Below are 15,234 nucleotides of genomic sequence, written 5' to 3'. Positions count from 1 at the left end.
TTGATCCAGGCTGAGACTGGGGAAGGCTTGGCTGCTCAGCTCCCCGTGCCACTGGAGACTGAGAGCTCTGCTTTCTCCTGCCCTCCCCTCCCTGCCAGGCTGCCCAGTGGGCACCTGCCTTTGCCAGTTCTGCTGTGCTTTCTGGAGATGGGGAGCCAGACCCAGCCAGCCTGAGGGGCAACACACTTGCTCAGAGGCAAAATTACGTTCCATGATTTCTTAGTTCCTCCCCAGTAATTCTCACCAGTTTCTTTTGCTGTTTTCATCACAGCTGAACAAGCTGATGTCTAACCCTCATCTTGAGCACAAAAATCCCAGTGTCCAACACTGTGTATACAAAACCACAACCCTGCTTTTTGTGGGACTTTTTATTTAGTGAGTTTTAGCTATTATTTTAATGGCCACTTGTTCTGATTGCAAGTCCTTCCTGCTCTTCATGGTGCCTGTCCCTCCTCTTCATTATCCTAAACAACTTTTTATCATCAGCACTTTGGCTCCTGTCTCCCACTTTTTTCCAAACAATTTCTGAATGGTTTGCAATGGACAGCATCAGTAAAGTTACACTATCAATAAAACCTGCTTCAGCTGTCCAAATGCTTGAGCTCTACTTCCTTGGCAGGAGCTCTTGAACAAGGAATAAGTACACAGTGAATAAAAATGTCCCAAGACATAAGCCAGCCTATCTAAATTAGCACGTACACGACTTAGGAAAGTAGCTAAGAGTCAGCCTGCAGAAGCTCAGCACACCAGATGCTGAATTACCACATGGATGAGAAATTACTTTCCAATTACCATTACCAGAAGAGCTGTGTTAACTTTAACATGACAGAAACCAGACACTGCTAGCAAAGAACACAAAATTTTAACTGTGTTAAATACACTCCTGTAATTACTTCATAAACCTCCCCCCCAAAACAACAGAACCAACAAAAAGGTCCTTTCTAGGTTTTTTTTTTCACCTCCATGTGGTTCCACTGCAGTATTCCCTCCAGCCCATTCTGAATTTCTTCAGTAAAATAAACTATGTCTCCTTTGCAGGGTACCAGTAATTGATTTGAAAGTGAGAACATACTTAACTGTTCCCTGTAATTTCCTGAAATAGGAAACTCATTTACAACACTGTGGCTCCAAGTTTTCTAATCTGCAGCTCTTGCCTCTGTACAGAGTCTTGTGTATGGAGATCCTCAACACAGGACAAGACTCTGCTAAGTTACAATTCCTGAATAATTCACCAGTGCAAGGTGCTGTCCAAGGCTGCTGCTGTCCTGGCAGGTGGTGCTGTGACAGACAGCAGGACAAATGGACCAGCTTGTCACACAAGGAAGTCTGCCCTCCTTTTTCCTAACTGCCCCTTAAATACAGTGTGTATTAAAACTCTTTTCTTACTGGCAAATGTTACATCCTTTTATTCTCAGCATGTCTAAGAGAGATTAAAATAGAAATAATAATTTGCTGAATTCTCTCTCCTCGGTGCTAGCAGACTACATCAAAGGAGTTAGCTCTGAACAGCTGCTGTCACTCCAATCCTGAAAAGTTCTTTAGCCATTTCTGCAGGACTATCACTGCTGTGCAATATCTGCCATTATCTGCAAACACTTCTTGTGCAGTTGCTCCTGGCACTGGTGCTGCAGTGGTTACAGATGAGCAGGTGGCAGCATACACAGGCTAAGGGACTGCCCTGCAGTCACACCACCAGCACTGCAGAGGTGAGGACAAAATCCCCATCTCAGCTCCCTGTGCCCTTCCCTCCTCACTCCCCCCCAGGCTTCCCCTTCTGCCAGGCTGCAGCCATGGAAAGCTGCACTTGGTCTGCTGGGGATGTTTGTTCAGAGGTCACATTGCTTTCAATTTTAATACCAAAATTCTTGCTAGTTAGTAACACTTGACCTTGTTTACCTTAACACAGCTTTTCTCCTTCATCTTTACTTTATTGCTTTTACTTAACAGCTTTACTTTGGATGATGTTACAAACATTTCTGTCCAAAATAAACTCCACTAATTCTGTATTTAGCCAACAGTGATAACAGTGCCTGCAGAGCTACACACACTATCATGATGTGATACAACACTATGGCAAGAGAGTGATGCTCTAAGAAAACATCACAGAAAAAAATGAACAAAACCCCCACCAACCACTCTGTCTGCTAAAAATAATTTCCTTGAAGACTTCTATGGAGAACATTACTTAATCATAAAGTGTTCAATAAATGAAATAATAGCACAAAGTACAGTAGGCTGCTTAAAGCAGAATGGAACTGTACATCCTCCTTACACCTGTGTCTAGGAGACAGTCCAGCAGAATTTACTTGAAAGTCTTTTTCAAATCTATTTTAAAAATTCCCCACTCATGTTCCAAATGACATGACAGCTTCACCATCCCCTACCAAGCAGGGCTGCAGTGGAGCTCCTGACCCTTGAAGTGGCAAGCAGGAACAGAAAATAACCATCACACAGAGCCATTTTCCTTTAAGGGATTGCACATCTCTTCTAATACTAACAGTAACTGAGAGAGAGCCAAAGCAGGAGTAACTTCTCCATTTTCTCACTTTCTCAATTCCCACTTGAAAAAAAACAAAACTCTACCTATAGAACAGTTTATTGTTATTAAGGCTCATTCAGCACTTCACCAATTGTAGTTTCTGGCATTTAGTTACAAATTCCTACCAGTTCAGTGATCTAGAAAATGTTGATTATAGCAGTGAGCTAGGCATTCCTCTAAACACATTATTTTTAGTGGCTAGTATCAGGCTTGTGTTTGTACAGGACTGTAATGAGGATTTTAATCTGGTTTTATTCCACCCCTCTTTTTTTATTATTTATACAGCCTATTAATAAACAGCCAACATAAAGAAAATAAAGATCAGTCAAGCTGTAAATAAAAAAACTCATAAAAGACAAACAGTACACAAGTGAAAGAGTCTAAGAAACAACTTCCAAAAGGCATAAAAGCACCATAACACTGTATTTTCAAAGAAATTAGGGCTACCAACAGGATAACAGAATCTAACAGCACAACAGATCATCCAACTTAATAAAATCCCAAAAACCACCAACCAAACAAAAACCAGGAAAAAAAAAGCGTTCAGAGAAGATAAGGCTCAGATGTTCACAAACAAGAAAGTTTAGAAAGATTCCCATGTCAGAAAAGCTTCACAGGGGACACCCAAGAATTATTTTCTGAAGTTAAAGCCCTGACAGAAGTGGTTAGAGGACAATTGTGAAAAACAAACCAACAAACACACACAAAACCCAAACTCCCACTCTCTGCCCCCAAAAAGCAGGACTTTGCCAAGTTCAGATGATGCCCACAAAAGAAACTGAAGGATGAAACAACTGCAGTATTAAATGTGATGTGCATTGTCTTGATTTTTAACACATTATTACCAGAGGGCCTGGAGATTCCCAAGAGGAGCCAGCTCTGTGAAAAGCCCCTGGAGGAAATCAGTTGATGCCATGGTCTCATCAGCCTGGGGTCTGTGTGAGCAAGGCAGGGATCACCCAGCACAGCTGATCCACAGGGAGAGCTCCAGCTTCTCAAATCACAGCTCAGCATTTCTGGGGGTCTGGTTTTGGACACAGATGGACTCAGAGTTGGGCATTACCATGCAGGAATGAGAATCTGGCATCATGATTGAAAGCACTATGGAAATGCCAAATCTCTGCTCTGCAGCAGTGAAAAAGCAAAAACAACTGCAAGGAACTACTGGCAATGGAGCACAGGGCTGAAATCATTATTGCCAGCATTTTAACTTCCAGCATAAGGGAACAGGAAGGAAAGGGAGAAGATGATGACATTTATGAAAGGCAACTGAACACAAAAACTCTGCCCCCAGCCCAGGGAAGCACAAAGCTGTGAATTACTGCAAGCCAAGTGAGTCTTCTGGGAGGCAACTGCCCTGCTCCTCCACCTCAGTGCTATTGATCAGCCACAGGGACACGACACTGGCAAAAAGAACCTTGGCCTAACCTGGAGGTTTTGTCATTTCCTCTCCCTCATTTTTTTTTCCAGAGCAGGAACCTTAAAGATTGCATTGCAACTCCATATGAAGGAAAAAGATAGCAATGATACCTTAGGTGATCCAAGTCAACATCCACTGAAACCAGGAGAAGGAACCCACAGGAAATACATTTAATCTAAAACCACCGAGACCCAAATCTCAACCCTCTCTGAGGTCAGCACTGATGTGCCCTTGGCTTCAGTGCTGCAGGATGATGCCTACAGTGAGCCACTCATGAACCACTCACAAATTCATCAACCCTTGCACATAAATTGGGGTAATTGTAATTTACCAGCACCCAGAGCAGGAGAACAGCAAACCACACATTGGGAATCTGGGGCAAAGCTCCATTAATTCTGTTTTGACAAATGAATGAGACAACACAATTAGATGGGGAGAAGAAAAAACCCCAGAGATCAAGCAATGTTGTTGCTGCCTCATGCAGTGAGAACTATCACAAGCTCATCTCCCCAGTTCATGTGGGTGTCAGCCTGATACCTACACACAGAACAGGCACAAGGTTTCCAACCCTGGGCAGTATTTACTGAAAATGTTTAACTAATAGCTGCATTCTTGTTCAGATCCAGAGGGGCAAACCCTGAAATATAATACATTTTAAAAAATACAGAAGAGATGCTTATTATTAAAAGAGTGAAAGAGAAGTAATTCTGTAAATTTATGGCAACCTGCAATCTAAGAAAAGGAGTCTGTCCCAGAAGATGTTTAACACACCAGATGCATCTTGGGAGTCACTTAAGAGAAAATAACTTAGGAGACCATCAGTATTATGGAATGCAGTCACTAACAGAAGAGTGTATGGACACATGTATTTCAGAAAGCCTCCTATCATTTTAAAATGTTTCTAATAAACCAAAAAGATAAAATAACTTAGTGGAAATAGGGAAAATTAATTGGGGAAAAAACAGTTCAATGTGATCAACAGAAAAGTTCCATTCTTCTATCCTGTTTGCCTCAGCAGGGCTCCATCCCAGTGTTCTCATCAGGGAGTCCCTGGGGAGCCCCAAGAGCAAAGCAGAAATGAGTCTGGTCCAAAGGACACTGGAAATGAGTGAGTGAAAGTCCCTGTGCAGCCACAGAGCTCATGGCTGCAGGTACCAAAGAGCACAGAAAACCTTTTCCAGACACTGTCAAACAAATCTCACCATTCAGCTGCTTTGGTTACAGCCAAAACCCAAACATGCCCCATGAAAGGATTAAAATGGCACTGCCCGTGAAAAATTAATGCAACACGTTAAGAATATCAACCCAAAATGTGGATTTTATACAGGATGAAACAGTTTACAGGAGATGTCAGGGATTCCCTTCCTCCTTTTGCACTGAACAGTCACACAGCAACAGCAGACTTGGAAAAACATTCCTCCTCTTTAGGTGGGAACTCACACAGAAGAAAGTTCTGTTCCCTAGAACTGCAGTTAAATGAACATCACAAACATTTTACATAGAGAAAAGTGAAAATTAACTGGTCCTTAAACCAGCCCCCTCCACAGGCACCCAGGGCTTTGTGACTGTCCCACTGCTCACTGCTGTGGGACCTCCAGCCATGCCACACCATAAATCCTGACATTTCTGCCTTACACAAAGCACAGCGTGCTGATACTGGCAACAGAAAAAAAATCAAAGTTAGTTTTAAATGCCTTTTTTTCTTTTAGCTGCTTGCAATCGTTCCTGTGGTAAAATATTTAGCTCCTCCTTCTGTTGAAACTAAGTGTTTCACTTAGCTGAAACACTGAGAAAGATTCCATTTCCATTCTTTTTGGGTCAGTTCTTTATGAAATTAGTTTTAAATTATTTTTTCTTGGATATTGGATTTGTTATTAAATATTATCTGAAGCACAAGCACTTATGTGATTCCCTTCTGAAAAACAGTTTATGTATTGAGTATAAAAAACACATTTTGACTGTTCCAAGCACAAGCAATAAATGTTTAACATGCAAATTCACTCACATGCAATATGCAAGAACCTTATTTTTGGCAGGTAGTTACAAACACTACCCTACCAACTGTACAGTTACCTACACAGTTTTCTCAATCAAGTCTAAAATTCCTAAATACAGCAATACATTTTTTTTTCTTTTAACAACCAATTTTCCAAAACTCAATTTACAAGATTTCCAGTCTACTTTTTACCTCCCTCAGTGGTTTCAGCAAAGATTAAGGACAATCAATTCTTTCCAAGCTCTCTCCTGGAGCTTGTGTCTGTTACCTCATTTCCTGGCTCCTACGAAGCGAGACAAGATTTTGGTGAAAACTATCATCATAACATTTACATTTTCAAATACTGACTTCAGCTCCTCAAAAATAGTAATGAGCTCCTTGGCATATAAGACTGAAATTCCTCCATCACTCTCTTTTCTTCAAGTGGTCATGCAATTGAGAAGGGCTTTTAGAAATGTTCCTGGATAGTTTTCCAACTCCCCCAAGCAAGCATCTCTTCTTTTCTCTCTTTCACAATTCCCAGTGACATATTTCACAAAACACTCCAAGCTTTCAGACACTGTCAGGGTATTTATCTCCATCCTTGTTCATCTCTGCTGGCTCTGTTAAGCCTCTCCCTTTCACACTCACTCAAACCACACTACATAACATACAGCACCACATCTTAAATTTAAACAAAAAAGATAACAAAAAATTGTTTTCCTTAGCTTCATCATTCAGGCAGACTTTGCAATCAATTAAAAATCACATCTTCATTAAAGACCAGATTAGATTTGAGGTCAAGGACTGCACATTATTTGAAGCCACACAAAAGGACTTTATTGATTTAATATAAAAACTTACCCACTTGGCAATTGGACACCCCTGAGAGCTTTTTCCTTCCTTTCCTGTATAAACCACCACCTCTATTCTTACAGCACTTCCTTTTGCTCCATACCTGCATTAAAAAAAAGTTCATGAGTAAAACAAACTACTGCAGACCACTTTGAAAGAGGAAACATTTTCAATAAAAGATTAATGAACACCTTACAAATGAGTACTGGCAAAAGTTGAGCAAAATAAAGCTAAACACAGCACTCCATTTCTCAGAGCTCTACTTCTTCCCTGTTTAGACAGTCAAAAATACAATGAGCATTAAAAGCTGAATTTTATTTTCCTCACCTGTTCTCCATAATTTCTCTCACAGCAGCAACACTTGGTCCTGTCCCCAGGTGTGTGTAATAGGGGCCTTCATCTTTTTCTATAATTTGCTCTGTAAGCAGGTAAAGAAAACTATGTTGGCACATCCAAAATTCATTTACCCCATTAAAAGTAAACTCAAACAGTTTATGGAAATGCCTTCCAAATTAAATTAGAACACAAAGTTTGACCCTGATATATCATGAATCAAGAGTATGACAGGCTTTTTTCTTCAGACACTTTGAAATTATTTTATGTTTATTTCCTCCAATGATTCTGCTAGCATTTTTTAATGCTATAAAGTAACACCTTAATCATAGTGATATTTTGCATTCTTTAAAACTTTCTTAAGAGGAGCTGGCATGTATTGACTAGTAAAATTCCCAATACCCTTGTTGGTAGGAACATTATTAATTCATTTTAGACAAGCAGGAACTGAGGGGAATAAAATAAATTCATTGATAGTTAATTTCTGTTCTACAGAACAGAAAACATAACTCAGGCCTCTTAACAAGCATTCTGTTGGTTCAGAACATGAAAACCAAGGTGAAATTATCTGCCTGCAGATGATTTGTTGTGAGGCTCTGACCTCCCTTTCCTCCAGGTTTAAAATGAAGTGGAGGATTTAATCCTGCCAGCTGCAGTACAAAAAATACTCAATTCTACCGTGCTCTGCAGGCCCAAAGAACACCAAGAAAAGTTACAAAGAGGGGAAAGATAATTTCTTCTAATGGTCAAACACTGATTCTTGTGCAACAGCTGTCACATACACGAGCACACCTCCAACTGAAACGTACAGGCAAAAGTTAGCAAAACCACTTACCAACACAGTCACAAGTTGGCAATTCAGATTGTCCTTTTTTGGTAGGTGTGTCTATTAAATTTTTTGTAGGGGTATCAAGAAACTTCATGGGTGATTCAAGGAAACTGCTGAGCGTGTTTTTTGCTGGGGAACACCCTGAGTCGCCTGTGCTCTGGGCGTGGTCAGTACCCAAACTGGTTGATGTCAGAGCGGTCACCTCAGCCACACACTCCACATTCCTGAGAGCTTCAGCAGCACCTGGTACCTGGGCCCCAGCACAGGGAACAGGCAGCACCTGGGACTTCGGATCTACCTCTTGTTTGGCCTGCTGCACACAGCCTTTGTTTTCACTACACATTTCGTTAGCTCTCAGGTTAGACTGCTTAAAAGTTGGTGGCAAAGGATGTGCCTGACTGACATTTGCTGTTTGCTGTACCTGAGAATTACATTTTTCTGTAAACATCTGGAGGTTTTCAGTTGGTCTTTTCAACAAGGATGCAGTTTTCAGCCGTGAACCAGCCAGAGGATTACGGGAGGACAGGTCGCTGTGCTGGCTACGTGCAATAACTTCATTTTTCAGTGGATCAGTGCCTAGTGGGTCACTGGAGCCTGCAGTTTTCACTTGCTCATTCACCACTTCACAGCCAAACAACCTGTCTTTTTTTTTCTCCTGTGGTGCCTCAGGTAAACACCTGTGGAATTTTATCTGTGCTTGTGGGAGAAATAATCTCGTTTTTTCTTGTGATGCTAAAGTATTTTGACTGAGTGCCCTCTGTACTTTGGTTCTTGGAGATTTCTTTTCAGATGGAGCTGTCCTGGAGTCCTGTGGCATGGTTTGACCAAGCTTGTGCAGTTTTGATGATATCCAAATGTCCTGCAATTCGCTATGCTGGCATGACAACAGCTCTATCTGGTTTTGATTATTTTGTTGATAGCGTGCTTCTTGAGGCTTCTTTTTGTGTCTTGGTTTCCATGGCACACCATTTCCTTTCTTATTTGTTGCCTGCTTTTGCTTTAACAGTAAGGAATTATAATTATGCCTAAACAATACAGATTCTTTTTTCTGCAACACATCTTGGTTATATTTTGGTGGCCTCTCGTGTGATATTAGATTAAGCAGTGATGCCTTTATATCGTTCTTGTGCTCTTGATTTGTCTGGTTTGATTCAATCAGTGCTGCTAATTGAGTTAGCTGTGCAGCTACATCCTCTTCATCCTGGCTGTGAATTCCTTCTTTAATCAAAGAACTGCCTTCCAATTTCACATCATTACATGTTGGCTTTTGCTCTAACTGGCCAGGAGCTTCCAAGTTGTTCCTTATTTGCTGGACATCACATGCAGCACTGCAATACCCTGCGAGGGTGACTGGCTCATGAGCACAACTTTTGCTGGGATCACATCCTGAACACGATGCTGCATGAGATGTTAAGTCAAATAAAGTTTTGGTATCTCTTGAGGAGAACTGCAATTTCTGCATCTCCTCAGCTGGATTGGCAGGTTTATCACACGATTCAGACACTGAACTTTGGCCATTGTATAACACTGCCTTATTAGGGAGCTGCTTCTGGGAGTGAGCACAGTGAGCCAAGAGCTGTTGCTCATTCTGTAAGTAAGTGTCTTTGATTTCCTGTAATGCAGAGGATGTAAAGGAGGGTGAGATATCCCTTTTAAAACTATGGAGTGAGTTGGAAGTTGTCTCTCCTGTACATTCAGTACTTTCAGTTTTAGCTGGTGAAGTTGTTTCTAAGGGAGCTTCAGACAACTGTGTTAAAGCTTCAATAGCTACAACCTGCTCCAGAGTTAAATTTCTGGTTTTAATCAGGGACAAGAAAGTGGGCTGGAGTGCAGAATTCTCAGGCTGTGTCTCCACATTTGGTACTCTGAAGCCATCCTTCCCTGCCTGCAGCTCCTCTTCAGGCAGCTGAGGACAACAAAAGCTTTCTTGCACATCCAAGCTGGAACCTGGCTGCAAAACTGACTTATCAGAATACTCAGAGGTGCTGCAGGTGCAGTTTTCCTCTTTCATTAAAACATTCCCTTGCTTTTCTGGGTGAACACAGCCAGGGCCACTGGTGTGAGTGCTTATTATGTTATTCAGATTGCTCCCCTTCGGCCATTGCATGTGGGAGTTGCTTGTCAAATCTGTCCTTTCCTCTGCAGATTCATTTTTCAGTGAAGCAACTGCTTCTGGTGGTGAATAATGCAGGGTTTTTATGCCATTTTTGATGGCGTGCACCATGGATTTTTTTGGCTCAGTGAAGTGGCTGGGAGAGGCTGCTCTTTCAGCGTGGTCAGCTGGTTTCAAGTGTGCAGTGCCTGGCACAGCTCCGTGGATGTCACCGTTGACGTGGACACCAAAGGATGGCTTCTCGTTGTGTGCCCACTTCTCTGCTTCTAAGCCAGTCATTTTCTCCTTCTCCTTGGACTGCACATTTTCTATGGGCACTGCTTGGCTTGTCTTCACCCTGTATTTTTCACCATGACCACATATACTGCATTCCATGAGTTCTGGTCTGCAGCCATTTACTGCTTTGTTTTCTAAATTTGCCTATAAAACAATAATAAAAAAACGCTTGTTGTAACAGCTGTTCAAAGCACATTAAAAATAAGAAGCTTCATATTTACAGCAATTAATCCTTACTTTGAAAGATATGAGGAATATCCTAATTAGGCACAGACATTGGAAAATAAACAAAACAGGAAGTTATAAAATAATCTGAAGGCTGAAGTTCCTATCCATATTTATAGCTACTTTTCCCCACTGCTGAGGGCCAGAGGAAGAAATTGGGTAAACGTGGGGGTGGGAGACTAATGAAATGAACAGACAGATAAAGGATGTTAACATTCAGAATTAGATGGAAGGATTCAATTTTGAATTAATTTGCATGATCAGACTCAAAAAAAAAAAAAAAGGTAAAAAACTTATGTTAAAAGCAAGACTGAAATCCAAAGGATTGTACCACAAAGTTCAGCAGTAATTTGGGATAATTACATTCATTTTTGGCCAGACCAATAAACTGGCTTAACCAATACACCACTTGGTTGGACACTCTAGCTAATCCTGAAAACCAGCCATTCTTGCTTTAAGTCCTTAAATAATTACAAACTCTAAGCACAAATGAACAGAAAGCCAATTTATATCAGCTCACTTGGAAGTTACTCTTTAAACAGTTGTTTAGCTTCTGTATTTAGATGGAAATTTCCAGGTTTCTCAACAGTCTCTCATATAAGCCATTCAAAACTGTATTTTTGTAAATGCTACATCTCAGTATTTTGTTAAATATGTTCTTCATCTTCACTGATATTATACAGTTCCTGTGGTTGAAGCAATGTCAAAATCTAGACAGAGTTAGAATATACTGGGAAGAATAAATATGGGCCTTAAGACAGTATTATGGATATGAAGGAGTTATGCAAGCAAAAAGAAAACTAATTAAGGCAGAAACACTAATTAAGGCAGGAATCCAATTTTTCTTATGCTATTCAAATTTTATTTTTATTAAATTTCCTTTTATAAAATAATTTTAAATCACAGTAGATAGTGCTGTTCCTTTATCTGATTGCAACACTGAAGAGTTCCTCAATTCCCTGTAACCTTAAGCTGTACTTAAAAGAAAAGCAGGAGTAATTTCCAATCAGGCATCAGCAACACGAGGGGCTAATTAACCCAGCAGTGCCCAGAAAATCCCACCCAGCAGGAACCTTTCAGTTAACTCAGAGATGGTTCTGTGCTCACACCAACAAAGGGTATGGGCTTCTGACAAAGATCAGGAAAAGAAATGCAAAATAGATTAATGATTAATTATAACCATGGAGATGGAATTGCCACAAACCCCCAGGCAAAAGAAGGCAGCTCCATCTGGAGCTCAGCAGTCACCTTGCAGGAAAAAACACAAACCCAGGAATCCATAGCATGTCCTAGATGTTCTGAGAGGCACCATCACTTCTCATGGAAATGTTATGGAAAAACATGTCCAGCCTGCAGATATTGCACACACAAAGATTCCTTATTTAATGTCTTTTCACTACACACAGATCCTGACCCATGGCCAGTGAGCTGGAGCTCCTCTGGATCCTGGTGATTTTCAGGGAATGATTCCCAGAGCCAGGGGGCCACTGAGCACTTTCTAAAGGATCCACAACAGCTGAGCAGGTTCTACCATTCTATAGCTAAGCAGGGGTAAATGCAGAAATGTATTTAAATCACACAGGTATCTGTAACTGTACCAGAAATTATTTTAAGGGTCCACCACAAAAGAGTTAAATCCCACAATTCTTTCCCTCACAAAAGCAATTACCTTAACTTCAGAAACAAGTAGAATTGTTGTTCTTTCTTAGGCAAAAGCACATCTAATATCCCTACCAAATCAAAATACTCCCAACCATGTTAAAATTTTTATTAAAAATTATTTAATCAGAAAATCAGTAGGCTAAGGACATAACATCAAATAGATGAAAACTATTGCCCCATCAATTGCACATTTTCAACACAAAACTACATCTTGTATTCCATTCATCATTATAAGAATTGTTCACTACATTAAGAAACCTAATAACTTATGTCTGGTAATTTGGGAGCAATAAGAGGCTTCATCCACAATTAGGAGAGATGAGAAGATCTGACACAGAATTCACTGACAGCACTTAGTACAAGTGTCACCACAGTTCCTCCCAACCAGACTGCTCCTAAATAAAATACTTCATCTGATCAAAAAGCACTGCTATCCTCAAAAATACTCAGGATATTCCCTAATCTGCTAGTACTGCACAGGTACAGTGCTGTGTCCCTACAGAACTCCAGGGACCCCAGCAACAAAGGTGGAATTGCTTTAAAAATAAAATATTCTTCATAATTCATGTTTTCCACTAACATTACTCACATGCAATGAGGAAGGAAAAAACCCCAGATGAATCATATCACTGGCATGAGTTAGTTAATATTCTCTTTTTCCACATGAAGATAAAATATTTTCATAAAATCAGATGTTATTGTTTTAATCAAACTCTGCCTTTCAAGCACTGTGTTGCTGAATCTCCTATTACTGAACTGCAGTGGATCCTAAAAGACAGATTTTCTTTTCCCTCACAAACAGAAAATGCCACTGGATAGTCTGTTAGCACATGAAGTTAATATTTCCCACCACAAAGAGAAATGCAGACACTACCAGGGACAGAGCTCATTTGATTCTTCCCCTCAACCTAGGAACAATTCATCTTCAAGTCCTGAACCTGCATGTAAGAAACCCAGGGAAAACCACAGACAAGGATATCACAACCCCAAGCAACACTGTTAGCATTCACAGGAGTTAAACACATAAATCAGATCTGATCAGTACCCAAGGCTTTTACACAAATGCAATGAAAAGCTGAAGAATAAAGCAGATCAATACTTGTAATTTCCCCTCTCTCATTGTCTGCCAGGAGACACGAGCCACTAACAAATCCTGCTCGAGCTCAGGCTCTGCAGCAGTTTGTGCTGTTAGGACAGGAACCACAGAGCCTGCTGTGGCCAGTGCTGTGTTACTTAAACTTCGACCAAAGACTATCTCATATATACACACACAGGAATTAATTCTGTGAGCTAATGCTTCCAGCACACACGAACAGGCAGTTACAGCAAATCATTTGACATTCTGAAGAGTCAGACTTACTATTAACTTCTCCTTTAACACGTGATGCCCCGAGGTAATGCAGAATTCACCAACTCCCAATTAAAATGTAATGCTTAAGCTGCCCCAAAGATATTTCCACATCCACATGAGCAGTGAGCAAGCCATCAATTTGTGTCTCTCATTTCAAACCTCTACAGGTAGTAACAACACACACTGTACTAAAGGACACCACCAGGATCAATTACTCTCATAAACAAGAATTTTTTCTTGTAGGGACACGATGTAAGGACGTGATGCTCTGTCCAACTACTGATAAAATGGCTCTACAAGCAAGTCTTGATGAGTAACACAACAACTAATGCCAAATGCCCTACCCAGCCCTCCCTGTAAGATTCTGCCCAGGTCCCACACGAATACAGTGCCCAACAGATCAATCAATACTTGCACCCCCTGCTTGTGCCAAAACTGAGCTGACCCAAACCACAGATCTTCCAAAGTCACAACAATCATCAGCACTAAAGGAGGAGTGGGTGAGAAGCACCTGCAAGCTGCAGTGCCATGGCTAAGCCTGGATCCTGCTGCAGTGTCTGCAGCCACACAGCCAGCCCCACATGTCCCTCCAAGCTGGGACAGAGCTGGCAGCTCCTCAGAGATCCAAAACCACGATATAAGTGTTGTTTCAGAAAAACTGTTCGGGAAAGACCCCAAATGTTCTTCATCTAACATTTAAACAGTGTTTGGTTCACGGTCTGATTGTCAGGTATTATTGCCTCACCAAGTGACAAAAAAGCACAAGCAATTTACTCCTCTGTCATTTATTCCTGCTCTCTGCTGGATGTGCAGAAATTCAGCTGAATCAAGGCCTTGCACTGGACAGGACCAACATCCAGGGATAAGGACACAGACATGGATAGGACAGGCATCAGGGAGGCAGAGCACAGGGGTGGAGAAAAAGTTGCTTATGCTGAGTGTAAGTAGGAAACCATGCACTGGTTAGAACAGAGACATAAAAGGTGGGATGCTGTGGAAGCTGGATGTCACCTCCTGAATACAGCTACGTTTTCTTCTTAGATTTTTTTTTTTTTTCATTAAAGGCAGACACAGTAATACAACTAAGAATAAACTTCTATTTCAAACCACATGACATGTTTGACTACTGCAATAATGCACACATGCTGTAGGTTGCTGCCCTGAGCAGGGTGTCCAAGCAGGCTCCCAAAAGAGAGGACAGCAGAGTATTCCCCATCAATCTCACCACAGGCATAAAGCAGGTACCAGCACATGGCATAACTGTGGACATGAAGGAGCTTCTCAGGATACCACACTCCTACAGTGGCTCAGCTAAGGCACATTTTCTATAGGTCTCAATGCACAGGAACAGATTGGGGACCTTTGTCAATGTAACACAGCCTGAATGTACAAGATGTTTTATTCCTCAAGAGAGCAGCACTCACAGATGGCATTGAGGGACAGGACAGGACTTGGCAAAACGATGCTGACAAGTTTTACCACAAAAACTGGTTTATACAGAAACTCAGAGGAACAAGAGGTTCTGCAAATCTGGAGAAAGGAACCTGAGCTGGGGCACCACATTCAGGCTTTCCTGGAGGTATCCCCCTCACTTCCAACTTCCCTGACTATCAAACCACCCAGTCCCCAACTTGAGCATCACAGCAGGTAGCATTT

General features: G+C 41.2%; 1 protein-coding gene across 1 annotated transcript in view; it reads right to left on the bottom strand.

The window, feature by feature from the left end:
• The window catches only part of TET1 (tet methylcytosine dioxygenase 1), a 60,591-nt gene that overhangs the window by 27,956 nt on the left and 17,401 nt on the right, over positions 1 to 15,234 (bottom strand). Inside the window, exons 3-5 of the mRNA XM_014883281.2 lie at positions 7,958 to 10,484; positions 7,117 to 7,207; positions 6,799 to 6,892 (exon numbers count right to left, since the gene is read on the bottom strand). Of these exons, the coding sequence (XP_014738767.2) occupies positions 6,799 to 6,892; positions 7,117 to 7,207; positions 7,958 to 10,484 (2,712 nt within the window). The remainder of the gene's footprint in view (positions 1 to 6,798; positions 6,893 to 7,116; positions 7,208 to 7,957; positions 10,485 to 15,234) is intronic.

Source organism: Sturnus vulgaris, chromosome 8, assembly GCF_052056855.1.
Source record: "Sturnus vulgaris isolate bStuVul1 chromosome 8, bStuVul1.hap1, whole genome shotgun sequence".
NCBI classification, from domain to species: domain Eukaryota; kingdom Metazoa; phylum Chordata; class Aves; order Passeriformes; family Sturnidae; genus Sturnus; species Sturnus vulgaris.
This window is presented reverse-complemented; position numbering and strand designations above follow the sequence as displayed.